Here is a 27,819-nt window from a genome sequence, read left to right as displayed (position 1 = left end):
GCTCTGGTAGTCCCGTGTGTCGTCTCGTGCCCAACATAACACAGAGCCAGGAGGAGAGTCGGGTGTTCTAGCTCTGTGTTGCCACGTGGACCCTGTCATTCTTCCACACTCTGGCAATAGTCCACCTTTCTGGAAGCACCACTGCCTGATCTCCCACTGTTTAATCCTTCTCATCACTGTCCGCTTCTCAATTGTTCTTTCAGTCTAAGGGTTTTGATGTTAGTCCTCCTCTTCATTCTGTCCTGCATCACTGTGGAAAATCTCCTTGCTCAGGAGCATGACCCATCAATGCCCTAACTTTATACAGCCTTGATGTCCTCGGCTCCAGCATCCTCCATCTGCACTCCAGCGATGCTCCCAGGGCTACAACTTTAATCTTCTCAGCACCCCAAGCCCCTCTGCGCCTCACACCTTCACTTCCAGGATTCCTGCTTTCTGATCCCAACATTCCACCCTTTGGGCTTTCTCACTCCATTAACTCAACACCAGCTTTTCTGCTCCATTGAGGTCCCCAGCTCCTCAATTCTTGTCTTTTTTTTCTGGATCCATCAGCTCCTCCCGGTTTTCGTTACTGCCCTACAAAGCCTGGCCCCATGGTGGAGTATATCAACTGGGCTCTCAGAAACCCCATCTATTGTCTTCCTACCTCACCTTCTCTAAAACTCAATATGGCACTCCAAATTAATCAAATTATCTACTCTCCCTGCACTCATGGCCAGATTATGGTGCTGCTGGAGAAAAAAAAAAAAAATCACACTGCCATACAGATGAGGTTGCCACAGAGCCACAGTCCCAATCCCAGGAGGCTCAGCCCCAGATGGCAGCTCCACCCCACACCCTCACCATCCTCCCCAGCCCCCCGACCTCCCCTGCCTCTGCCCTCCCGACAGTGGACCTGCTCCTCCACAGAGAAATTTGAGGCTATTAGACATGCACTCCCTCAATGTCACACCCTCTTACCTAGAAGATGACTGTCCTTACACTATCTTTGCCTCTTCCCCTCCAATGTCAAAAGAAGAGGTGCTGCCCTCCTTCCAAGGCTAAACACTTCTAACCCGTTGTGTCCTCTGAGACTTAGCTCCACTGATCATCTCCTCTCAAATATGTTTCTGATGCTTCTGCCTCCACTGATGTCTTCTCCTTAGCAAATGCACTCGAGTTTCTCCATCTGAAAATGTCTGTCTCTCTCTCATGCTCCCACACACATACCCAAACTCCCCCTTCAATATACTCAATGTCCACTGTGAGGTAATACCTGCCCTTACTTACTCTTCAGTCCTAGGCTCCTGGGAAGCGTCTCAACTTTCTCTCCCTCCAGCGCTCCTAAACCTCCTCTACCTATTTTCTGAAATGGATGTTGCACTGTTATGGAATTAAGGCCACTCACTCTAAAGCACTGGGCAGTCTTCACCTTTCTGACTTTCCTGGAACTCTTCTTTGGATTTCTACAAGACTATTGTTTCCCTTTCAATACCTCCGTCTGTGGCCACTCCTTCTCAATCTCCTCTACTTCCACTCTCCAAGCGTTGGTGGGCCTCAATCACACTTTTATTATTTTATTTTTATTTTCTCATTTTTACATTGTGCCTGTGTTACCTCATCCATACCCACTGCTTGAGCTATGAGCAATATGATAAAAGCTCCCTAAGCTATAGCCAAGACCTGTCTTCCAGCTCAACCCATTTTATACCTGCTTGTCTGCCAGGATTAAGTAAGTGCAAAACCGAACTCATTCTCTTTCTAACCAAGCCTGTTCTGTACTTCTCATCTTGGTGAATGGTACCATTAGCCACCTAGCCACCCACCCCAGAACTCCACGTTATCTTACACGGATCCCTCATTCCTGTTCCATTACACAAATGTGTATACAGGGCTGATGAGTCTGTCTTCTTAATAGTTCTCAAATCTGCTCTTGCCTCTCGAATTCCACTATTGTTGTCTTAAAGGTCCTCATCACTTCTTGCTGTCCACCCTGTACAATGAACTAACGTTTATTTTCCAAAACACAAATAATCCTATTTCACTCTTGTACTCTCACTTAAGAGAGAGGTTGGATTCCTCAGCACAGCACAGAGGACAGGTTTGTGAGATATGGCGGGGCCTGTCACCCACCTTCTGCCCCTTCACCAGACAGGCCCTGCCTCTGGTTCTCTCCATCCTCCCATGCCTTTTGCAGTGTGCTCCCTGGCGTTGGGGGAGGACCCATCTTCCCTCGGCCACTGTCAAATCCCAACTTATGCTTTAAAGTTTGCTGCAGACTCCCCCGCTCCACGAAGTCCGGATCCCCCTGAGTGGTTAGCTGCACACTACTCTCCATGCATCTGTACAGTCCAAGCCATGGCCCACGGGCCACACGCAGCCCAGGATGGCTTTGAATGCAGCCCAACACAAACTGTCTTAAAACATCATGTTTTTTTTTTTCTTAGTTCATCAGATATTGTATTTTATGTGTGGCCCAAGACAATTTTTCTTCTTCCAGTGTGGCCCAGGGAAGCCAAAAGATTGGACACCCCTTGCCTAAAATCTGTCACAATGCAGCTTTCTATCTCCTCCATTGCACCATGAGCTCTTTGCAGGGAGGAACTTTTGTCTTTTTCATCTCTTTATCACCAGAGCCAGCAAGGTGTCCAGGCATAACAAGTACTCAGCAACTGTTTGTAGAAGGAAGTAAGGAAGAAATTGGCCTTTATTATAAGTACTCCCACAATTGGGAAATAACATTATTATCTGAACATTACTAACAAAAATACACATATAATGACTGAGATTTGCCGTTGGAAGAAGTCACCACAACCCTATGCAAATCTCTAAATCCTTCCCTTTTCTCTCAGTCCAACACTTTCATAATTCTACCTCCTCTCTCCATGGCCTAGAGACGGCCACCCATAGTTTACCACTCCAGGCAACCTCCCACTAACTCCTGAATATCCTGGCCTCCTATCTTTCTGCCATGGCTTCTCGGCAAACTGAGGCTAATCCAGCTACCTGCCTTCCCTGCTCTCACAGCCAGGCTATGAGCATGCTGGAGGAAAACCACGCAACCCTGCAGATTTAGGGCTGCACAGAATCACACTCGACTGCCCCAGATGATCCTTTGAAATTATAGGGCGACATTTCATGTGTCCTTCATTGACCATCACTCCTGTTCCCCAAACCTGTATCATGTATTTTCTTTTTCTTTTTTTTTATTATACTTTAAGTTTTAGGGTACATGTGCACAACGTGCAGGTTTGTTACATATATATACATGTGCCTTGTTGGTGTGCTGCACCCATTAACTCGTCATTTACATTAGGTATATCTCCTAATGCTATCCCTCCCCCCTCCCTGGATTAAGAAAATGTGGCACATGTATCACGTATTTTCAAGCTCCCAGTCCCGCACCTGATGCTTCCCCACCCACCCCATTCCTCTCAGGAGAAAACCCTGCCTCCTACTTTCCCGCACAAGTTGAGGACATCATGTGAGAGTCTCTTTAATTTCCTAGACACCCACTCCCTAGCCTCACACGCCTTTTTTAATGCAGTTTCAGGAAGAGGTGGCTTTTCCCCATCCAGTCTAACAGCACCTCTGCATCTGACTCCCTCTGTCTCCATAGAAATGTGACTTACTGGCTGTCCTCTTTCTCCTGAACCTACTACCTACTGGCCCGTTCCCCTCACGCCTCTGATATCTTAAAACAAAACCAACAAATGAAACCTCCCTCCAGTCCTGCGTTACCTTCTAGCTTCCATTCCCTGCCCTTCCGTTTCCCATCACAGTCATGTGTCTTTAAAAACACTTTTTTTGAAGTATTTCAAACATTTCAGAAAAGTAGGGAATAATATGATGATCACCATTTCATGTTGTTTTTCCCTAATAAAACAAGACAACTGGAGCTAAAACTCCCTCAAGCCCCTCCCCAGTCTCATTACCTTTCCTTCCTCCCTAGAGGCAACCACTGACCCAAAATTAGTCTTTCTGTCCGTGATTATGCACTTCTACTGCAGATGTTCCTATAAATATGTAGTACTGCTTTTCATGTCTGTACATTTACATAAGTGATATCATATTTCTCATATTCTGCCACTTGCTTTTTACTCAACATTATATTTTCAGGATTTATCCTTGTTAATACATACAGCTCCAGTTCATTTTAATTTTTGGCAAGTGCTCCATTACGTGATGATATACTACCATTTGTTTTCTAGTTCCTTAGAAGAGCAGTTTCTATGCTATGCTCTTCCTACATCTCCTCTCCCATCCCCCCTTTTGCCTCTCCATCTTGCCTTCTGCTCTTCTCACACCACTCAAACTGCCCTTGTCAGGGTCCCCAATGACCACATTGCTGCTAAACCCAGAGGACACTTTCAGCCTTTGTCTTCCTGGCCCTCTTCGCAACATTCTTCTCTAGACTTCCTTCTCCTGGGGCTCTCTTCCTTCCTTCCCCCTCTCTGAGCTCTCAATCACCATGACCTTCGTGACTATTCTTCAAGACCAGTGGTTCTCAATGAGGTTGGGGAGATATTGTCCCCAAGGGACAACTGACAATGTCTGGAGACATTGTTGACAGTCACCCCTGGAAAAGAGGTGCTACTGGCATTTAGTGGGCAGAGGCCAGGGATGCTGCTCAACATCCTATAATGCACAGGACAGTCTCATAGCACGACGAATCATCCAACCCCGACTGCTAGCAGTGCTGAGGTTGAGAACTCCTGGTCTAGATGTTGGTCTTCTACGAGGCTCTGATCTGAGCCCTCTTCCCTTCCTACTCTCCACTCTCTTCCTGGGTCACCTTGCCTACTCTTGGAGCCTGCAGAAATAGCTGGACAGGCTACAATTTCCTAGGATTCCCAGAGATCCCACTAAACATGCACTGAAGACATTTCCAGCTCAACAGCTGGCCTTTAGGGCTGGACTTACCCGGACGCTGGGCCGCTCTGGAGGGACCTCAGACACCATGTTGTGGTTGGGTATGTCACTGTTGGTGGTAGCCGGGCGTTTCCCACCTGTTTTACTGGACATGTCCAAGGCTGATCTGATTTCAAGTCCACCAGAAAAAAGAGATTGGTGAGATCCAAGAAACAATGGAAACTGCCCATCCTTTTTCCACACCCTGCCACCCACTGTTTCAGCATCAGCACAAAATTAGATCCTTGAGTGTCATTGAGGGGTCACCTCAGCCACTCCTTCAGCCTTTCTGAAATTATATGTCAGTGATCTTGGACATTTATTTTATTTATTTTTTGAGACAGGGTCTTGCTCTATCACCCAGCCTGTAGCACAGTGGCACAACAAGACTCACCACAGCCTTGAACGCCTAGGCTCAAGTGATCTTCCCACCTCAGCTTCCAGAGGAGATGGGACCACAGGCATGAGCCACCATGCCTAGCTAATTTTTTTTTTTTTTATTAGAGAGACGGGGTGTCACTATGTGGCCCAAGATGGTCTTAAACTCCTGGACTCAAGTGATCCTCCCACCTTAGCTTCCCAAAATGCTGAGATTATAGGCATGAGCCACCTGTTCCCAGCCCTGGACATTTATTTTAAAAGTCTAGACCCTGGGGCTCCAGAAATCCTTTCCTTCTACTTTAAAAGACACAACTGCCTAGTGGCCTATGAGAGTAGATTAATTATCCTCTTTTCTTTTTTTCTCCTTTCATTTGGTGAGCCAGGATCCACAGTGAGAGGAATTAGCATTTGGCTCTCATGATCGTATCAGATTTTCTCAGTGCTTCCCTCAAAGGCCCCTGGGTGCTATGCCAGCCTCACGCCTGTCTTCTACTCCATCAGCTCAACCTGCGGGGTGCACCAACCTGGCTTTTGCTAGACCCTAGGAAAAGTGGATGCGGCTGTCAAGCCAGATGGGTCACAGATGCTTCTAGTCCTCAGAACCGAGGTGAGTGACTGCAAAGCCCTTCTGCTTTCCTTCCCCTCCCTGTTGCCTTCTGCTTTCCAGCTGCAAGGAGGTGGTAGGATGGTAGTGGTTAAGGGCAGAAAGGCCAAACAGCAAGTAGGGGACACACTTACATTTTCAAGTCAAATTTTTTGTTTTCCTCTGGGACCTGGCCAGTCACTGGGTGTAGAAATGTGTTCCGTCTTTCATTGTGGCTGTAGAGGGAAAAACAGAAGAGCTGTGGTAAAGATGAAGAAGGCAGAGACAAAAGCCAACGCGTGGACAGACCCTGGGTGGTGACAGGGACAGGTGATCATGTAAGGAGCTTGTGCCTCTGTCCTCCAGGGGCATCCATGGGAGGCCTGGGCTGACATCTGGATAAGGGTGGGGGCGGGGTGGGGGAAGGAAGAAATGAAGCCTGGTCACCTCCCACTAGTCAGTACTAACTACTTAGTAGAGTTCTCTGAGGCTGGAAATAAGCCACACTAAACTCTTTCAGTGGTTATCCTAAGTGTGGGGAAGAGGGGTTCCAACAGCCAATTCAGCACATCAGGACCTCACGCATGGCAGATTCTCTCCCAGGAACGGCGTCTGCCAGTGAACCACACACAAAAAAAAGCTCCCCCATTATTTGCTGAAAAGACTTTCTTGTGACCTTGGACTCCTCCTCCTTCTCCTGCTTTATGCTCTGTCTCTTTCTTAAAAGGAAATGGAAGCTCAAAAAACTCCATTCTTGAGCTTGGGCTTGGACCCACCCACACCCGAAGTCCAGAGTCTCCTGTCTAAGGGCTGCTTGATGTCATTGAGACCTCAGGGGCTGTCAGGCATGAAGGTCAGTACTGGCTCAACAGTCCAATCTCATTAAGGGATGCTGTGGCCAGGAGAGGGGCAGGGTGTTGTGAGGATGGCCTGCCAGGAAGCAGAAGGGAGCAGGAACCAGGGCTTGGGGGGTGGGGGGGTAGGTGCAGAGGCAGATGGGGAGCAGCATCGTGAAGTCTCCTTGGGAAGACCTGCTGTGGCTCCTCCGGCTGGCTGAGTGTCAGGACAGTTCCCCAGGAGGCTCTCAGGGGAGATGGGGAGGAAGGCAGCAGACAGAGCGCAGAGGGGCTGATGCAGCGGTCTAAGCCATAATGGCAACCCCTGGATGGATCTGGTAAGCGGTGACTGCTTGGCAAGAATGCAGCAGTGGAGATTCAAGCATTCAGCCAGTGGAGGGACTAGATGAGTTAAGGGCCTTTTCGCCCATCCCCCTTGAGAAATACTGTGAGAACCCAGAGTAGGTGCCAAACTACCGCAAGGAACAGGCACTAGGACAGAGGCCAAGGAGACAGGGCCACTCAAGCACACCCACAGCAAAGGGCCGGCTCTGCTTCACAAGTGGCAGGTCAGCCAGCAGCAGAGGAAGATCTTAGCTTAGTCCCTTCAGTTGCATCAGAGAAGGAAAATAACCTTTTCGGGGCCCCCTTTCAATAGACCAGGACACATCCCAGCCCTTGGGCTGTCTGCTAAGGCTAAAGATAATATCAAAGAGTGTTTTTTTCAGTTTCCAAAGCTATCATGCTCAGATGTAATCCAAAGACATGCAGGAGATAAAAGCACAGCAGGCAGTGCCTACAGTCTATGTGGAAATCTGGGCTTCGCAGCCCAGGCTTGCCAGCCAGGACCCAAAATCGGGCACGTGTCCACCAGGCCTGGGTTCTGAGTCTAGCACGTTGATAATCCACTCCCCACTTCCCAAACTTTATTCCCACCTCCCTCCCAGGTCCAACAAGGACACGCTCCTCAATTTAATCACAGGGGATCTTTGCAAGGAAGGGCAACTGTTTCCAGTTACCCTTGTCTGCCTCTGAATCTGTCCCATCTGGTGGTCTGGGGGCAAGCAGTCTGTGGCAACTACGGTGTCCTTTGAGGTGTCAAGTTGTCTGCTTTTTCTCAGTGGTGCAGGGCACCCGCCCCCTGCCCTGACCCTCCAGTCTCCTTCTGCTCTGTGTGTTCCCGATGGTAACTGCTGGAATCTTCCCTGCAGGCACTGGCACAGACACACACACACACACACACACACACACACACACACAGAAGCGTACGCACACAGTCTGCTGCCAACCATCACAAGACTTCTAGGGAATGGCACATCTCTCCCAGCCCCAGACTTTCCTACCCAGCAACCCCTACAAATGACGTCCTCATTCTATCCCGGCACTACCAATTTCAAAATAGCTTCCCCTTCACAAGCACTGCAATGCAGCAACCATTGACCTAACTATGCTTCCTTCTCCAGGTCATCTCAAGCAGACCCCTCACTCTGAAGCCCCTGGATCCAAGCAGGATGAGCTGCCAACTCAGCTTGCTCTGACTTGACTTGGCTCATGATCCGTGGAAGAAATCCCTACCTGACCCGTCGATCAGCCCGAAACTTTAACATCTTTTTGGCAGCTCCGTCCCCAGGTTGGCAGCCTCAAAGGACCCGCCGGCCACCCTGATCCTACCATGCCTCTGAGAAGTAAGTCCTCTGGTCCAACTCGTAAGGCTGTGGCAGAGATGCAGAGCGATCGGTGGCAGAGTCTCTGGCAGTTTCCCCTCCTCCTGGCTCTGGCTCTGGAGAACCAGGAGGGCACTCTCCTTGGGTGGTGGTAGGGGTCGCCTAGGTGCCCTAGTAGGCCTGTGGCTTCCTGGTATTCGGCCAGAATGCTACTGGTCAGAGGACTGGAGGCAGAATAAACAAGGAGGGGATGAGATCCTCCCCATTCAGCGTCCCAAGGAGAAAATGCTGAAATGGAGAGACAGGCATACACAGAGCAGGTGTAGCACTCCCAGGTAGTCTGACCTCAGTGAGCTAAGGACGCCGAGTAGCTGGGCAGGTGAAGGAGCCTAGGGCTGCATTCCCATCTGCACGACTGAAACTCACGCCAGCCCGACCTGTAGGGAGACAGTCCTCCTGCCTCCCCAATTTCTCAACCCACGATACAGGCTCCTGAGCAGAAAATCAACTTGCTTCTCAGAGGTCCTTCAGATCCTGTGGGCATAAGGGTTAAATGAAGCTCCAGATTCATCTGCTGTCATAGCTGCCGCTGCTGAGAAGCTGAGATTGATTGAGCAGGTCTCCTTTCTCTTCTGTCAGCCTGCCCAGCCTTCTTCTGTCAGCCTGCCCAGCCTTCTTCTGTGTGGACAGGAGCATAATGAATGAAGGTCCTCTGCCCCTGTCCCTCCGATTTGCTCCCCTCAGACAGCATGGGGTTTCTTTCCCTCCCTGTGTGGCGGTCCTACCGATGAGAAGCAAGTCGACCAGATGGGCGTGGATGTTGTGGAACCAGAGCTGGTGGCTAGGATGGGGCTGCTCAGGCAATATTAAAGGAGAGCTTCCTCTCAAGGCTTGCAAGGAAGAGGGCAGCAAATGGGGCTTGAGAGGGGGTCATTGTGTGTTTATGGCTGAAAATCTTCCCAGACACGAGATGATACATTCCAGCTGGTGACTGTCAGATCTGCTCAGAAGCAAGGAGGTTTGTATCGATGTTAATTCCCCTGAATTCTTCAGCGGCTAAAGATGGTCAGTGCTCCCCCCTTTCCTAATGTCCTTCATGTCTTAGGATCCTTGGACTGCAAGGGCCTTCCGAAGGTCATTGCTGCCATCCCCCTGCTTCTAGGCAAGCCTGTTCTCCAATCAGTCCTCATTAAGTTCCTTGGTTTTCTGTAAAGAGTTCTAGCAAAGGAGGCTCCAGACCCATTGTTATCTTATTCTGCCAAGATGTTCTTTTTGATATCACGTTTCAGTTCCTCTGGCTTTCTATATTATTCCATTTTGTCTTCACATGACAGATTCCTTTTTTGACCAACGTGGTTCTTTTTAGCAGCACCAGGCAGTCTGTTGACATCACAGTCTGTTGCTATGACAATTCTGTGATGTCACAACAGACACTGAAAGGAAGGGGCTAATCTAGTTTTTTGGATCGAGCAAGAACTTGATTGGGGAATAATGTGATCAGTGAATGGAAAAGCAAATGGACGACATTATTATTTAACCCATAATGAGACAAGTTGGTAGGATATAACTGGGGTCAACCGCTGCTGATATTTAAACAGCTTAATCTTAAATCCAGAAGGTCAATATATTCAGCTATTTCGTGGGACTTTTGCAAATGATTTATCCTGGTGACAGGAGGCCTCGGTTTTCAGATCACATCCTTTCCCTGTCCCTAATCCAGTTGCTTGGGCCCTCTCCTGATGCTGGCTTGAGGTTCCTGCCTATACATAACAGGTGCTCGATAAATATTTGTTGAATGAATGAATAATAGAAACTCTCCAGCCCTGACTTAATTTTTAACCACCTGCATTTGGAGTTTGACATTCTATCACCAAGGGCTTCCCTATCTTAGCTCTCTCTTAAAATTAATTACTTCCTCTCCATGAGAGAAGCTCTGCTTCTGCCCCCTCGCCCCCTCACTCAGCTTCCCTGCCTAGCTCCCCCTTGAATACATAGCTTGGCTTTAATCCACCTTCAGTAGGAGGGGAAGAAAATTAAGCTCATCTGCACAGAAGGAGGAGGGGGTAGGGGTGCTTTGGGAAAATGAGCTTTCTTCCTCTAGAAAGCAAAAATATCCCCTTTCTCTTCAAGCTGAGCTCAGGGGCCTCCCACAGCCTTTGCTTAAGCTGCAAGTTAAATTACTTCTCCTATGCCCTGTAAAGATAGCACAAGGGAGTAGGAATGAAGGAAGGCTCAGGGGCTTCCCCTGCTCATCGAGAGCTCTGAAATCCTCTGAATTAAGTCTGCACACAGAATGTCTAGCAGCAGTTCTTTCCCTTTGCCAATAAACTGCAGAGTATGGCAGATTTTCATTTTAGTTAGACATCAAGAAGAACTTACAAGAGGCAGAACATTAAAAAGGGAAACAAGGACGGGTAATCCGTTTTCTCCTTCCTCTCTCCTTCCTTTTGGGATGTCAAAAGGCTTCTATTTGTCAAGGACAAATGATTATGAATCCATGAATACATATCCAAATGGACCTTTCAAATTCCACCCAAAAGAAGGGAAAATCTCAGGTGGTAAAGGAGATTGTGTGGTGGAGGTAGAAACAGCCCTAAACTCCAGAGTGGTCCAGTAGGTGGTCACTTATCCACGATGAGGGTGGCCCTGATGGCAGTGCCATCAGTGGAAACAAACATGGCAGGACCAAACATTCAGTCCAAGATCCAACCTGAGTTAGGAATGTGACTTTATTTCTTGGGCCCTTAGTTTTCTCGTGTGTAAATGAGGTACCTTCTAACTATATGAAATAATAGTGCTCGATTCAACAGCATATATACTAATTCTATGAAATAATAGCTGTAAACTTTCAAGATGTAGACAATTTTTTGCAGAAGAGATAATGGCTATGATCATTCTACTTAAAAACAAATTAAGAAATATGCCAGATGCAGGAGCGAAAAAATGAAAAATACATAGTCCCAGGCTTAAGAAGATCGTGTATGGGGCACAGGCTGGGAGTGCCAGGGGCAGGCACTCTGGAAGTCCCAAGACCAATAAATTACAAAGAAAAGAAGCAGATCCTCTCTATTTTTCCAGGCCTTTGTCTCTGCACCTATTTAAAGCTTTCCTGTAGTTCAAGAGACATCCTGAACCCCTACAGTGCCTCACATAGAGATAACTCTGCATTGCTGCATCTGCAAACATCCCCCTGGAGGGTCAGCCTCCACGTGCAGTATACCTGGCACTCCACTGACAAGAGTGGCAAAATTAATCCAAGTTTCACGATCTTTTGCAGGCATGTATGTTCACACATGCACGCACATGCACACACACTCCCAGGCTGGACGCCCAGAACCCCACTGGGATCAATATTGAACGACTGGAGAAATACTCCACTCCTTCCACCCACTGGGCCTCTCTTGATTATCTGCTGTACACCAAGCTGCTTTATTTCCATAGCTCCTGAGAATCTGCTGACAAAGAATTAGCCCTGGCCCGGCTTCCCCATCCTGAGGACGCCTTGGCTTCCAGCATTACAGCTCATTAGGTGGAGAGAGGTTTGCATGCGAGGCAAGTGGAAAGGGGGTCCCATCCCTCCCACTTCCTTCTTTCTCCCAGCTAGCAAATTCCAAGCCGAGACTGTCCATGCTCCAGAGAGGATTTCTGCTGCCACAGAGGAGGGGAAGGTGGGGAGAAGGTGGGCTCCTGCTCTGTGCCTCCCCATCTGGATCTCATCATTATTTTCAAGGAGGCTTATCTGCTCCAGCATCCTGTCCCAATTAAAAACCAACTCAGTTTATGTTTCCAGCCATCTTCATGCACCTGATTCCTGAAGCTCCCCCTGCCATTTCCAGGAGAAAATACACTTTCCTAGCCACTTCTCATCAGAGGCCCTCTGTTTTCCTACCTATTGCTGCCACATAAAGAAGAAGTCAAAGAGGGTCAGGCCCTGGCAGCACTTCTAGGTATTTGCAGGTGGGAAGGAGCCCCTCCAAACAACACTGCCTTAGCCAGGCATGGTGGCACATATCTGTAGTCCCAGCTACTCAGAGGCAGAGGCAGGAGGATCACTTGAGCCCAGGAAGTCGAGACTGCAGTGAACTACGATCGCACCACTGCACCCCAACCTGAGGCGCAAGACCCCCGTCTCTAAAAAACAACAGAGCAAAAAAAAAAGGCCGGGGGTGGTGGCTCACGCCTGTAATCCCAGCACTTTGGGAGGCAGAGGCGGGCAGATCATGAGGTCAGGAGATCGAGACCATCCTGGCTAACACAGTGAAAGCCCATCTCTACTAAAAATACAAAAAATTAGCCGGGCCTGGTGGCGGGTGCCTATAGTCCCAGCTACTCGGGAGGCTGAGGCAGGAGAATGGCGTGAACCCGGGAGGCGGAGCTTGCAGTGAGCCGAAATTGCGCCACTGCACTCCAGCCTGGGCGACAGAGCGAGACTCCATCTTAAAAAAAAAAAAAACCCAGAGTAAGACCCCTGTCTCTAAAAAACAACAAAGCAAGACCCTCCCGTCTCTAAAAACAACAACCCCCACTGTCTCTCTTCCATGTGCTCCTTGAAGGTCCAAATACCAGTTCTCTGGGTGCTGGGGACCAGCTGCCAGTGGCTGTCACCCAGCCTTGTACTTGCTTTCACCTTTCTTCTCTGCCCTTGCTCATCCCCCCTTTGATGCCCCAGTTATTTCCAAAGTGTCAAGAAGATGGTACCTCCCTGCCCCAAGCCAGTTTATTGAAATGTCCTAAGCTACTCGGCTGCATGTCTAGGAGACAAGACCCATGCTGCTCCCTTTCCTGATTCACTCTGCCCAGCCTCATCGCACCCCCAACCCCATCCCAAAACCTGTTATGGGCAGTTATGGAAGGCTGGGTCCTTCTGTGTGAGCTCAGCTCCCACCACAGGCAGAAGATAGAAGAGATGGCTCCGTGGACAAGAGAGAGAAATCACAAATCAGGGGGCCAGGTCCAGGTTTCTTCCCTTCCAGCCCAGGTGCTGTCCTTCCCCCATTTTCTCACTGTAGTGTCTCCCAGCCCCTGTTCTGGGCCTGGGTGGTCCCTTATTCCTATGAGAGGAGATAGGAAGGCCTAAGATGGCAGACTGAGGGCAGGAGGGCAAGGTGTACTTCAGTCAGGGTAATGGGTTCAAGCTCATGTGTGTGCACGCGCGTGTGTGTGCATGAGAGAAAACATGGATACTATACAGGGGAACTTCATTCTGACCTCCCACCCTAGCTTGATTCATCTTTAAACTGGTTGTTTTACTTTAGGGAATTCCATCTGTCTGCTGAAAAATGAAGACAACCAGAGTAGATAGCATAACTCTGCCAGTGATTCAAGTATTGAAGCTCTTCCATGTTTGGTGGGTGAAAAGCTGCTCCCCCAAGTCCCTCGAGTGTCCCTGCCCCACCTCTGGGCCAGGGTCTGAGACCTCCTCACATCTCCATGACCCAGAGACAAAAGAGTTAATACCTGGCACCACAGGGCCCTCCAGGACTCCAGGCCAGCGTCCTTTCTGGTTGATGAATTATTGAATATCATTCCCGGGTACAGCCAGACCTTAACTGTCTCAACACTGAAGTGTCTTCCAGTTGTGGGGAACTGCGATTCTACCACCCAGAAGCTGCCATGGGCAGGCTGGGAGACACTTTCTCCTTCACCCTGACCCAACTTGGAGAACTGGGGCAATCCAGCTCCCTGGAGCTCCTCCTTGTGCTGTGTGCTCTTGTTCCCTTCTAAAGAGAGGAGGAATTCAAAGGAGAACCAGCTGCCTACAGCTCTGGGTTTTCCTCCTCTCAGCCTTTCCTCAGTAGCTAAGCCAGACAGAAGCAGAGAAAAAAGGCTCCAGCCCCCTCGCCTCCAAGTTGCCTTCTCCTGACAGCCAGCAATGTGGAACGGATCCCAAGGGGTAACAGGGCAGGGCAATAATTAATTATGCCCCCCCCCCCAACCCCAGCCTTCCAGCTCTGAGTTGAATCTCAAACCCCTGCCCTTCAGAGGCTGAGGCAGCCCAGCTGTCCACCGCCGGGTCTATGGAAGGTCACTGAAACCATGTCTCTGCATCCCTAACTCAGCAGATCTGCTTCTGGTGTCCTACGGAGAGCAGCGACCCCACCCTGCCCCACCCCACGAAAGGAATTTTACAAAGTGGGTGTTTGGAGAGTTATGAAGCTGGCTGATCTCTCTCCTTCCCCATCCTTAAAAGCTACCAGTGCCTTCTTGGTTCCCAATTCAGCAATTTGAGAATCAAGCTGTCTGGTATCTTAGTTTTCTCATTTTAACAGTAAAACAATGGTATTGAGTGATGCCTTGTTCAGCAGACAACACAAATCTCCCACTGGACCAGAGAGCAGAGGAAGAAAGGTTGTGATGCTCTGAAGGCATATGGAACAAAGAGAAAAATAAAACGCATGCAGTCTCTGGTCCTTACACTGGGAGGGAGGCAAGAAAGGCCCATTTTAGAATCAGGGAAGCTGAGGTGCATTGTCCCAGCTATAGTGACAGAAGAGGTCAGAAAAATTTGAGTCTTGGGCTCCCTGCTTTCTGTCCCTGCGATGCACCCAATCTGAGCTCCTCATCTCTAGGAAAGCAGGAGAGCTTCATGGTTCAGGGGGAGATGCCAGCTTTTCAAGGTCTGCTCCAAGAACACAGTAATGAAAGCCACAAACCCTTTCACTGATAACATCTGTGGGCTACACATCTGGAACTGTGTGATGTGGGCTGGGGGCTACCCACAAACTTTAGTCTGACAAGAGCTGCCTGGATGTAGGGGCATGGAAGGGCAGCCACACAAACACTGTCCACAGCCTGGCCTTTATTGTTGTGCCCCTGCCCAGCACCTCACACACAGGGGAACTGAATAACTGTTTGAGTTTGATGGAGCAGCTGTAGGGCAGGCCAGCAGGTTCACCACTGCCTGGAGGAGGGGGCACGTGCTGTTCCAGTTGGGATGCTGAATAGCGGCTGAAGGAGACAAGAGCTCAGCCTCAAATCCCTCTCGTGGGGATCAGTGTGCACAGTGCATCTGCTTCATGCCCCCTCCTGTCCCTCCCCTCCCTACTGGCCAGCCAGACTCTGATAAGAGTCTACAAAGCAGAAGCTTTGCCTTGGGAAGAGGAAAGCAGTAAACCAGCCAGAGCTGGAGAGCAGGAGCCTCCCAGCTGGAGGGTAGCACAGCAAGGGTTGAGGGGCAACAGCAGGCTCTAATTTAGTGTTGCTCCTCACCTGCCCAGGGAGACCCATTCTGCCTCCGGCCCCCAAGGAGGGCTCAGCTGATCTTCTCTCTCAGACTGGGAGTAATAGGGTAAGCTGGAGGCAGGTGGATTGCGGGAAATTTTGAACACTTCCTTTTGCCAGGAACAAGGAATCTGGAACTTCCCCTGTACTTGGGGAGCTTGCCGAGGGCTCTGAGGGCAAAGCGATATCCCTGCACTGCTGCCTGCTGGTGGGGGATCCAAAGGGAGCCTAGGAACAAGGGCCACCCATGGAACCAGCCAGAAAATGACTGTGCCTAGGAGAGCACTTGCTGCAGACTGAGACGATCCTTTGTGAGCTCCCCTGATGCCCCCGAGAGGAAGAGGGAGATCTGGAAAGGGACTTGGAGAGTTGTGAAAAAAGCTGGCACATGATGGCAAGGAATGGACAGCATGTGGATTGTCCTTAAGAAAAAGGGTAAGGCCAGTGGTCTCAGAGTCAGGAGTCTTAGTAACTGACCACTACTGAGTCACTGTCCCTTTCTGGGTCTCAGTTTCCCCACCTGCAACATGTAACGATACTGGAGTTGCTGGGGGGACTAAATATTTAAAACCTCTAGAAGAATGCCTGGCACATCCAGTTGTTTAGTAGTGACTAATGTTATAATCATTAATAAAATAAGGGAATACAATAAATAGCACTATCCTAAATTTGCGCCAAGTTGATAGCCACTAGCCGTATTCAATTTTGAATAATTAAAATTAAATAAAATTAAAATTTCAGTTCCTCAGTTACACTAGCCACATTTCACTGCGTCTCAAGAGCCACAGTAGCTAGTGGTTACCATACGGGACAGAATAGTCATAGGACATTCCATCATTGTAGAACATTCTATTGGACAGCACTAGGCTAGATGTTCTCTAAGCCACCTTCCAGTTCTAATAGTTTTGAATTCTATGAAATGCAATTCTAAGCCAGTGTATCCTTCTACCAGCTGATGAGCTCAGTGTCTTCAGTAAATACAAGTTCCCTTATAGACCTAAACTAAGCTAAAAAGAATGGAAAATCTGCTGTCAACAACAAAAAGTTAAAAATCAAAAATGATATACTCCAAAGTTCACTCAGAATTAATCTGGACAATCCATTGTTTTCGTTTTTTGGGTTTTTTGTTGTTTTTGTTGGTTTTTTTGGTTGTTTTTGTTTTTGTTTTTTTGAGATGGGTTCTTGTTCTGTATCCCAGGCTGGAGTTCAGTGGTGTGATCTTGGCTCGCTGCAGCCTCCGCTCCCTAAGCTCAGGCGATTCTCCCACCTCAGCCTCCCGAGTAGCTGGAACATCAGGCACAGGCCACCACGCTTGGCTCATTTGTTGTATTTTTAGTAGAGACATGGTCTCGCCACGTTGGCCAGGCTCATTATTTTTAAATCACATGCATTAAGACTCCTTTGCACGGTTTGAAAGTATCATTACTAACAGCACTGGCCTGGTAGGAAGCACTGGAAAACGTCATCCAGCAGCTTAAAGAGGCCAGGAGAGAAGAGTTGGAGAAGGAAGAAGAGTTGGGGAGGAGGCTAGAGACACAGAGGACCTGTTCCTCCCTCCTGCTTTCCTTTTCCTTCCTAGATTGGCCAACCTCTAGCTGATGCTTGGGGGAGGAGGAGGAAAGGGAGGTCTTCTGTGGAGCCATTTGGTCCAGAGCAGGAGGAGCTGGCACGGAGGAGGACGGTAGAAGAAGTAACACCAAAGACAGCAGCCTTAGGATTCTTCTTTCCCTGCACCTCCCCTTCCACACCCTGCACTCATCCAGACCTGGATCCTATGGAAATCACAGGAAAACAACCTGTTGCTAAGCAAACATCACAAGAAGCAGGTGCCAGAAAGCATCCACTGATAACCGGGGCTTACAAAGGGGACGGAAGACAATCTCAGAGGAACAGAATAGGTGCTCCTAGGCCTAGACCTAGTCTAGAGAACCTGCTGGCTACAGCCCAGATAAGGAAAAGAGAGGGCCTGAGAAGGAAGGCAGGGAGGCAGTCAGGCAAGGGACACTGCTGTTCCCACCCCTGTACTGCCATGAAGCAGCCGTGAAGAAAGGCTGGGCATGGAGGCTGTAACAAGGAGGAACAGAGTCCTCTGGGAGGGGAACAGAGAGGAGGAAAGGAAAAGGATGCAGCACAGGTGCCAGGCAGGACAGAAGCCGGCCTCCATAAGTGACACCTGAGTAACAGGTAAGCCTGCCTACACCTGTTGGAGTATATGAGCAACTATTCTGCACCTGCAACTTCTGGCTGGGCCTGGAAGTAGGACCAGCTGCACAATTTGCAGGGCCCCTTGTACAAAACTTAAGGATTTCGAGACAGCAATAGCAGAGCATTAAACCAAGCATGTGGGGCAACTGCACAGGTTGCATCCCCCATGAAGCCCCCCTGCCTGGGAATAACAATCCCAGTATACTTCTCCTGGAAGTGTAGGGATGGAAGTTGGCTAGGCATTTGTGGCTGACTCTCAATATGAGGCAGAACACAACAAGTATCCCTGTTCCTCTCCTATACTCTACTTCCCCCTTCTTTCTTGGCCTCAAATGCCCAGAAACTTGGCTGCTTCTGCTCTCGCCCTGCTGGGTCTAGTGGCTGGCACCTTCCCCCATTGTGTCCGGTTTCTGTTTGCCCATGGGCAGCCCAGCCAGAGGAAGCACCACAGCTGAAAGCCACCAGGGGGTTGGGTTTACCTTATCGCTCAAATCTGCTTTCAAAACTGGCACAGGGAGCACCTGTTCCCACCCAATAGGCTCTCCAGGGCCCCGAGTTCCTCCCTAGGTTCAACCTAGCATCACTATGTCATCGAATCTCTTTCCTCCCAAGAAAGAAGCAAGGGAACAAAAGGGCTCCTAGCTAGGGGTGGGAGGAGGGTAAAGTAAGCACTTCCTTTTTGGTGACAGTCTCCCTCTTTTTTTTTTTTTTGAAATCACGTGGGCATTCATGAGTACACACACAGAGAGATAGCATCAGCTGAGAAAAGCCAGTGCGTCCACCTCCCCCTCCAAGCCAAGGAATTCTTGTCCACACCCCCTCCACAAAACTGTCATTAGAAGGTGCCAGGGTCAAAGAGCACAAATGTTTTGGAGGTTGAAGTGATGAGGGACCTGAAGGGGAAGTTGAGGGAATGGAGGCAACAGAAATCTAAATGCAAAAGGTTGGTTCTCTTTCTCCCTGGATTTCAGTTTTGCTCTCAACTGACAACCTTGTCTTCTTAACGAGTGAAGAGTTCTCCCCGCAACTCTCTGCACCCACCCCCGCCAGGTTCTGTCTTACCCTACATCTCACCACACCTGACTCTGCTAAGTAAAAGGATAAAACCAGGAGCACAGCCATGCCAGTCTCCTGTGGCTCTGTCCCCTCCGCCTTCCTCCCGTGGCCCCATCCAGGAAATCGGCCCACAAGAGAGGCCGACGCTGCTCCTGACCAGAGTTACCGAGCACCTCTCTGGAGACAATGGTTCAGACAGAAGAAGGAAGAGTAGCAGCTCCAGCTTTGTGTTCAGGGTGGCCACACAAAACCATTGTCTTGATATCAGGACAGACAATGGTTTGTATCTCTGGCTTCTGCGCTGAGCAGTTCACTCTCTTGGACTAAGATAATTTTAAAGATTTCCTTCTAATAAATAGTAATGATACTGGAATCTGGCCTCAAGCTGAGAATTTGTATCTGGTTATAACAAAAGCCCACTCTAGCTGATGGAATGGGTATATCTAGGCTTCCTTTTCTGTTCCAGAGCCACCCAGACAAACATAGACCAGACAGATAACCACTTACTCACCGGCTCTTCTTTGCTGTTCCCTCTGCTGCCTCTAGCCCTGACTCCTTTCACACTGAGGAATAGGGAGAAGGTTTTCCTTTAATACGCACCATGTCCCTGGTGGGTAGCAATCATTAACAGCCACACATGCTGGCTGGCCTTAACCCCTTCAGTGCTGGGTTGCCTCAGCCAGCCGGAGCTGGCTGATGGACAGCCCTGTCCCTTCTACTCTGCCCTGAGAAAGTAGCAACTCCTACCTTGATGTCATCCACCTGAGTAATGCTGCCACCTCTCATGTGGAGAAAGAGAGCCCTCTAGTCCCACCCAGGCCGCCCCGCCTGATTGGAGCACACTTGCAACCTGAGGCTCTTGGCTCTGGCTTGATGCCCAATTGGATGAGCCCACATTATGAAATATTTGCCTGGCGGGCCAATAGAGGAGCTGGGATCTGGGGGAGGGATGATATTGTTATTTATTCCTGGAGGAAGGAGAGCAGACAAAGATAGTCATAGCATCCCTAGCCCTGGGATGGGAAGCAGTGGGAAGGTGGTCTTCAGATCCATGGAACTGCCTCTAACTGCTCTGTCCAGGTAGAGTGAACTAATTCTTGAAGCTTTCTAAGCAATTTGAGCCTGGCTGTTCAGCTAGAGGGTTTGTTTTTATTTTTATTTTTTTACCTTAATATCTCTCTGCCCCACTCGGAAGTTTGGAGAGCAGAACTAGGAATTATAATAGAAATTAAGAGGAGAAACACATCGTCAGTCAAAGAATTGCTTCGATCTGCATAAACTATGCAACCACAGGTATTGTTTATAGTTCAAAGTTGCAGAAATTATTTTAGCGTCTTTGGAGGATACAGATGAAAGGTGAGCATGAACAAGAAGAGATAAATTCCCTCTTTATCCTTTAAAAATAGGCAACAGATCTGGGGGAAATCTAAAAGTATCTACAAGTAGGACACATGCAAATCTATGCAGATGCGTGCAAATGAGCAGTGCCAGGCTTGTGAAAGTAAGTCCTTGCCAGGATTTTCCTCATTTGAGGAAGAAATTAGGTAGTCTCTAAACCCCATATCAGAGCATCTCACTAGAGCATAAGGAACTCAATAAGCCTATATTTATTGAGCGTTTACTCCATATGAAACAGAGTGCCTTTAAGTACAGCCCAGTAGGATTTTTCTTTTTTACCATGATCATAAATGGGATATACAGAGCATACAAGTTCCCTCTCCCTACACACCCACAATTAATAGCCCCTTCTCCTTTCAGGCCCCAGAGGAGTGGTTTGGCTACTCCTCCTCTTGCCAGCCCAGATTTAGTAGCTGGCACCTCCTCCTTATCACCCCTGGTTCCTGTTTGCCTATCAGTAGCCCAGCCACTGTGGCTCAGGACCCTGCTTTAAACCTGCTAGGGGGCCTTATCTTATCTCCTGGGCTGCCTTCCTAGCAGCCCGCAGGGTGGCTGGCTGGCCGGGTTCCTTAAAGGGGCTGCACTGCATTCCCACTTGCTCCATTCACCCTCAAGAGTACCCCAGAGATCTGGAGGTGTTCTACTTGTGTAGATGCTAAGTCAGAATTTACTATACCACCCCTCCTTCCCATCCTTTACAGTCACAGCTACTGTAGGGCTGCTACTGAAATGATCTATGACTTAGAACAGAAAGATGCTCATGTTTTTAGAGCCATCGTAAATGTTTATCACGTCATGCAAATGCCCTGCCCCTTGATATTTTCAGGTTCCTGCTCTTTTACATTCAATTTTCAAGGTAAGGGAGGAGAGGCTCAGGATACAAAGTTTATATAGAAAAATCAGTTGTATTTCTATATACTGGCAACAAACAATGAAAAAAGAAAATTTTAAAACACCATTTATAATAGCGTAAAATTAAGGGATACATTTGACAAGGGATGTGCAAGACCTATACACTGAAAACTATAAAACATTGCTGAAAGAATTTAAATAAAATCCAAGTAAAAGGAGAAAAATACTGTTTTCATGGATCAGGAGACTCAATATTGTTAAATTGTCAACTCTCTCCATATTTTTCTATGGATACAACACAGTCCCAACCAAAACCCTAGCAGATCTTTGTAAAGTTGACAAGCTGATTCTAACATTCACATGGAAATTCAAAGGATCCAGAATACTCAATTCTTGAAAAAGTAGAATAGGTTTGGAGGATTTATACTACCTGACTTCAAGACTTATTATAAAGCTACAGTTATTAAGACAATGTAGTGTTGGCATAAAGACACATGTATAGATAAATGGAACAGAGTAAAGAGTTCAGAAATAAATCCACACATTTTGGTCAATTGGTTTTTGACAAAGGTATAAAGTCAATGCAAAGGAGAAATACAGCCTTTTCAATACATGGTGCTATAAAACACCATGTACGAAAACAAACAACCTTGACTCTATCATTAAAAAATTAACTCAAAATGGACCATAGACATAAATGAAAGAGCTAAAACTACAAGGTTTCTAGAAGAAAACACAGGAGAAAATCTTAGTGACTTTGCGTTTGGCAAAGATGTCTTTAAAATGACAAAATATGCACCATCAAGAAAAATCAATAAATTGAACTTCGTCAGAATTTAAGCTTGCTCTTCAAAAGACACTGTTACAGGCCAGGTGCAGTGGCTCATGCCTGTAATCCCAGCACTTTCGGATGCCAAGGTGGGGAGATCACTTGAGGTCAGGAGTTCGAGACCAGCCCAGCCAACATGGTGAAATCCCGTCTCTACTAAAAATACAAAAATTAGCCAGGCATGGTGGTGTGCACCTGTAATCCCAGCTACTCAGGGGGCTGAGTCAGAGAATCACTTGAACCCAGGAGGGGGAGGTTGCAGTGAGCCAAGATCGCATCACTGCATACCACGTGGGTGACAGAGTGAGACCCTGTCTCAAAAAAAAAAAAAAAAAAGGCAAGGCGCGGTGGCTCACGCTTGTAATCCCAGCACTTTGGGAGGCCGAGGCGGGCGGATCACGAGGTCAGGAGATCGAGACCACGGTGAAACCCCGTCTCTACTAAAAATACAAAAAAATTAGCCGGGCGTGGTGGCTGGTGCCTGTAGTCCCAGCTACTCGGAGAGGCTGAGGCAGGAGAATGGCGTCAACCCGGGAGGCGGAGCTTGCAGTGAGCCGAGATCACGCCACTGCACTCCAGCCTGGGTGACAGAGTGAGACTCTGTCTCAAAAAAAAAAAAAAAAAAAAAGACATTGTTACGAAAATGAAAAAGTAAGCCATAAACAGAGAGAAAATATTTGCAAAATATGTAATGGACATAGGACTTTTATCTAGAACCTATGAAGAACTCTCACAACTTAGTATTAAGATAGCAAATAACACCAAAGTTATACACATGTCAAATAAGGTACATGAAAAGAAAACATCATTAGCCATTAGAGAAACACAAATTGAAACTACTATGAGCTATCTCTACCCACACCCACTAGAATAGCTAAAATTTAAAGACTGACCATACCAAGTGCTGACAAAAATGTAGAGGACCTGGAACGCTCATATACTGCTGATGAGAATATAAATGGTACACCCTGCTTTAGAAAACAGTTTCCCAGTTTCTCAAAGAGTTTAAACATCCATGCACCATACAACCCACTGACTTCACTCCTAGGCATTTACCCGAAAAAAAGGAAAGCATATGTTCACACAATGACTTGTAGACAGATGTTCACAGCAGCTTTATTTGTGACAGCCCCAAACTACAAACAACTCAAATGTCCATGAACACCTGGGTACAACGTATGTGTTACATGCATACAACAGAGTACTACTCAGCAATAAAAAGAAATGAATTATTGAAATATGCAACATAATGGATGAATCTTAAAATATTTATATGGAATAAAAGGAGCCAGGCTTCCCTGAAATAAAAGTATATACTCTATGATTCCATTATATAAAATTCTTAAAAATGCAAACTAATCTACAGTGACAGAAAGCAGACCGGTGGTTGCCTGGGGCCAAGGTAGAGGGAGGGATTACAAAGAGGCAGGAAGAAACTGGGGAGTGATGGATATATGTTAATTATCTCAATTGTGGTTAAGGTTTCACAAAATGCACCTAATTTTACCCTTTAAATATATACAATTTATCATATATCTCAATTAATCTATAAAAAAGAAAAGCCTTCAATTGAGACACTAAAACAATGACTGCTATTATTGGGCACACCCATTATGTTTTACATGGTGATGGAATGAGGGTGGGAATGGGCATGGTTTCCTACTGACCTGCTTTAGTCTGACAGAAATGCTGGTTACAGGCAGAGATGAACATGGGTCCTGAATCTGCCTTTACTCTTCTCATGGATTTAGATCAAATAATGCAGCAGACCTGAATACGGTCTTAATCAAAATAAAGGATTATTTGTTCTATGACAGAAGGGAAAATATCAAATAAAATCCTTTACGGTTCACAAAGCACTGTCATCATTATCTCATTTGGTTCTTTTATGGTCTTATGAGGTGGGCAGAAAAGTGTTAGTACCACCCTCATTTTACAAAACAAAATCCCTGAAGCTGGAAGTGTTGGCTGAGATAACCCACCTCATATACCTGAGGCAAGGCTAACCTCGGGATCTGTTAACCTCAGTCCGAAGCTCTTTCCTCAGGGCCACAAGGAGCTGCCCTAGCCTGGCTGACGCCCACCTATGTCCCTTACCCTGGCTGATGCCTACCTGTGTCCCTCAACCTGGCTGACGCCCACCTGTGTCCCTCACCCTGGCTGATGCCCACCTGTGTCCCTTGCCCTGGCTGATGCCCCCCATTTCCCTCGCCCTGGCTGATGCCCCCCGTTTCCCTCGCCCTGGCTGACACCCACCTGTGTCTCTCACCCTGGCTTGGTCTTTGCCGTGCTCACCCAGCACTGGGTGGATGCTCCTGGAGCATGCCAGTGGCAGCACCTGAGGGGCTCCTGGGATGGATGGAAACCGGGTCAGGTCAACTAAGGGGAGCACTGCAAGACAGGGAAGACTGATAGAAATGAGGGATGCAAAGTCTAATTAGATCACACATTTGATGTGAAGAGGGGGAATAAAAAACAACCAAACGCCACTCCCAAGGTGGAAGTCTGGAGGTTGTGGAAGCAGCTGGAAGCTGTTAGAGAGCTCCCATCCAGACACACGGCTGAGTTCCAGGCCTCTGTACCCCTCCCCTCCTGCCTCTTCTCTCTGTCCCCTAACCTTCCTCCTCCTGGCATGGAGCCCCACCTCTCTCCCCCAACTTGTTCTGAGGGTGGGATGACTGGGAGAGGGAGCAAGCCTACCCTGTGGGAGTGGGGGAGGGAGCACAAAGTTTAAGGGACATCCAAAAACTCAGTAATCAGACTTTTTTTTTCTTTGAGATGGAATCTCGCTCTGTCACCCAGGCTGCAGTGCAGTGGCGCGATCTTGGCTCATTGCAACCTCTGCCTCCCAGGTTCAAGCGATTATCCTGCCTCAGCCTCCCAAGTAGCTGGGACTACAGGCATGTGCCACCACACCCAGCTAATTTTTGTATTTTCAGTAGAGATGGGGTTTCACCGTGTTAGCCAGGCTGGTCTCGAACTCCTGGCCTCAGGTGATCTGCCCGCCTTGGCCTCCCAAAGTGCTGGGATTACAAGCATGAGCCACTGCGCCCGGCCAATCAAGACTTATTTTAATGCGATATTTTTGAAATAAAAATTAACATTAAAAATCCATGATGAATGAAATACTAACATTTCAAATAAAGACAGGACCAGTATCACTGGAATTTCCCTTTTGCCTCAGCCTCCAATTTGGCTTAAAGTGGCACTGTTTTGGATCCTGTCTTTATTTCAAATGTTACTATTTTGTTCTTCATGAAATGTTTGCATTGATTTTGATTTTAAAATTATTGCATTGAAATGTTATTTATCTTGACTACTGAGTTTTTTGGCACCCTCTTACATTTTGCACCTAAGGGGAGTGTATTAATCGCCTTATTCTAGTCAGCCCTGCTCAGAGATGAGGAAAGACAGGACAAGGCTCAGGAAGTCCCAGAGAGGATCCTGTGCTCTTTAAGAAAACTTCAATGCATGAACATGGAGAAAGGCTGAGGGACTTTCCAGAGTGAGAGGAAAGAGACATGATCCTGAATTGGATTCTAATGACATTATTAGGACAACTGGTGAAATTTCAATATGGACTGCATATTAGATAATAGAATTGTATCAATGTTATTAAGTTTCCTGAGTCTATTAATTGTACTGTGGTTATGCAAGAGAATGTCCTTGTTTTTAAAAGGAAAAAGAGAAGATGAAGAAAGAGTGGCCAGAGGGTGACAGCTGCTTGACAGCTGCATTAAGCCAAACACTCTTCTGTCTCTCCAGCCTGTCTCTCCTTCAATTCCAGGCAATCCCAGGAGGATACGGAGGAAGTGGTGATGGCAGAAAATCTTGTCCAGAAGATAGGGTACTGGAGGGCTGGTTGGACATTTCTTCTTGAAATAAGAATTAACCTTGAATTCCCAAATTACCCTTCACCCTCCCAGGAAAACTTGACAACTAGCACAGAAAGAAGAAGGAAATTAACACCTACCCACGCCATGATGCTAGCGAATTCTCTGCTTAATCGCCAGAGATAGGTATTGCTGTCCTGCTGTTGCAGAGGAAGAACCTGAGAGGTCAGGTTATTAGCCCAAGGCTACACAGTTAGGAAGTGAGAGAACTGGGATTAGAGCCCAGGACACAGCCCAAAGCCAGCTTTCTTCCCACTTTATGTTAGTTGTGCAACTTGAAATTCCCTTCTCATGCATCATCCTACCAGCTAATCCTTTCGTTTATTTTTATTGAGTTGAATCCGCATTAGCCTTGAGATTTTTGGCTCTGGAGTCAGACTGCCCCAGTTCCAATCCTGGCTCCACCAGTTACTACCTAAGGGACTCTGGGTGAGAAACTTAACCTCTCTGTGCTTTCATTCCCCCATCTGTGAAAAGGGGATAATATATGGACCTTCTTCATGGGTTGGTCATAGGAGTAAATAAGATTATACCCACAAAAAATTTTTGGAAGGTTCTGGCACTTAGTAAACGTTCAATAAATGCCAATAATCATTATTATCTGTCTGCATCTGCCTTGGACTATTTATCCTTAGGAGACAGTGGCTCAATCTTGACTATAAAACCCCTCACCACTTTGACACATACAGATGGATGCTTAATAATTCATTCCTAAAGAAGTTATCCATCAAGATAGTACCCTCTCCCCGTACTTAGGAGCCAGAACAATTAACACCTGAGAATCTCAAATGTGAGGGAGGTCTGTTCCTAGTGTAATTTGAACGGGGAGGCGGGCTTTTGTGTGTGTGTCATGGTTGAAAGCAAGTCCATTCTAAGGGTCAACATTAATGGACAGCAATAATTGACTAAGAAGACCCAGTTCTAGGCCAGGCGCATTGGCTCATGCCTATAATCCCAGCACTTTGGGAGGCCAAGGTGGGTGGATTACCTGAGGTCTGGAGTTCAAGTACAGCCTGGCCAACATGATGAAACCCCGTTTCTACTAAAAATACAAAAAGTAACCAGGTGTGGTGGCACACACCTGTAGTCCCAACTACTCGGGAGGCTGAGGCAGGAGGATCACTTGAATCTGGGAGGCGGAGGTTGCGGTGAGCTGAGATCATGCCACTGCACTCTAGCCTGGGTGACAGAGGGGGACTCCGTCTCAAACAAACAAACAAACAACAAAAAAACAATTCTAGTGCTTATGCTGCTATCCAGCTGTATAAGGTGTGTAGCAAGTCCTTGTTCCCTCGGGGCCCACTAGACCTGAGAAAGGGAATCTCATTGCCCCTAGAGCAAATGATAGGACGAAAGAGCTGCTCATCGTGAGCACCTTCGGTTCTTCAGGGAAGCGCTCCTTCCAAAGGCTGACTGCTCATCTGAAACCCTCGCCCCATTTTAGAGGCTTAGATTCAGCTGGGGAGGACCCACAGCCCAAGAAGGAAAACAAACCAACAGATTTTGCTTCTAGGTGGCCAGAGCAGGCCAGGCCAAGGGCAGGGTGGCCAAAGGTCAACCAGCAGTCAGACTGAGCCAACACAAGCCTCCTGTGACAAAGCCAGAGCCAGAGCAGGGCAATTTTCTAACTATAAAGGGAAACTCAAGAAGCTCCAAACCACACACACGCATGCGGGAGGATGAGGGTAAGGCACAGAAGCTACGGGGTGCACGCGCACAGAGGAAGGGGCTTTATGACGTGCAGGCAGGGGACCAAGGAAGGGCATATGCGTCAGTGTCATGGATGCAGTGACAGATCTGGGTTTCTGGGGGCCTGGAGCTTATACAATTTGTGGTGGGAGGGGCGTGGTCCTCATTAAGGAAAAGACTATAGATACAAATTTGTGTGTTAGATATGGCCTTGGAAGGAGCCAGTGCAAGTGCACCCCCCTCCCCGTGTGGACTTCTGAACACTGGGGCACACTCACATGCGTGTGTTTCGTGGCCTCCTGGTTCCTGTCTCAGCACTATT

General features: G+C 47.8%; 1 protein-coding gene and 1 long non-coding RNA gene across 19 annotated transcripts in view; one reads left to right on the top strand and one right to left on the bottom strand.

Annotated features, from left to right (window-relative positions):
• Positions 1-27,819, bottom strand: part of PLEKHA6 (pleckstrin homology domain containing A6) — a 159,068-nt gene that overhangs the window by 49,887 nt on the left and 81,362 nt on the right. For 17 of the 18 annotated variants that reach the window (XM_055234245.2, XM_055234246.2, XM_055234253.2 and 14 more), the window contains 2 exons: positions 6,010-6,090; positions 4,903-5,017 (listed from right to left, as the gene is read on the bottom strand). In XM_055234245.2, the coding sequence (XP_055090220.1) occupies positions 4,903-5,017; positions 6,010-6,090 (196 nt within the window). Of the gene's footprint in view, positions 1-4,902; positions 5,018-6,009; positions 6,091-8,265; positions 9,749-27,819 lie in introns of those variants that run through there. The other variant, XM_055234256.2, reaches the window with a different exon arrangement.
• Positions 9,895-12,143, top strand: LOC134731884 (uncharacterized). Its single transcript, XR_010114577.1, has 2 exons — positions 9,895-10,127; positions 11,796-12,143. It is a non-coding gene; the product is annotated as an uncharacterized lncRNA (long non-coding RNA).

The sequence above is a fragment of the Symphalangus syndactylus genome, chromosome 19 (genome assembly GCF_028878055.3).
Source record: "Symphalangus syndactylus isolate Jambi chromosome 19, NHGRI_mSymSyn1-v2.1_pri, whole genome shotgun sequence".
Classification (NCBI taxonomy): Eukaryota; Metazoa; Chordata; class Mammalia; order Primates; family Hylobatidae; genus Symphalangus; species Symphalangus syndactylus.
Note: the sequence above shows the minus strand (reverse complement) of the source record. Positions and strands in the feature narration are given on the sequence as shown.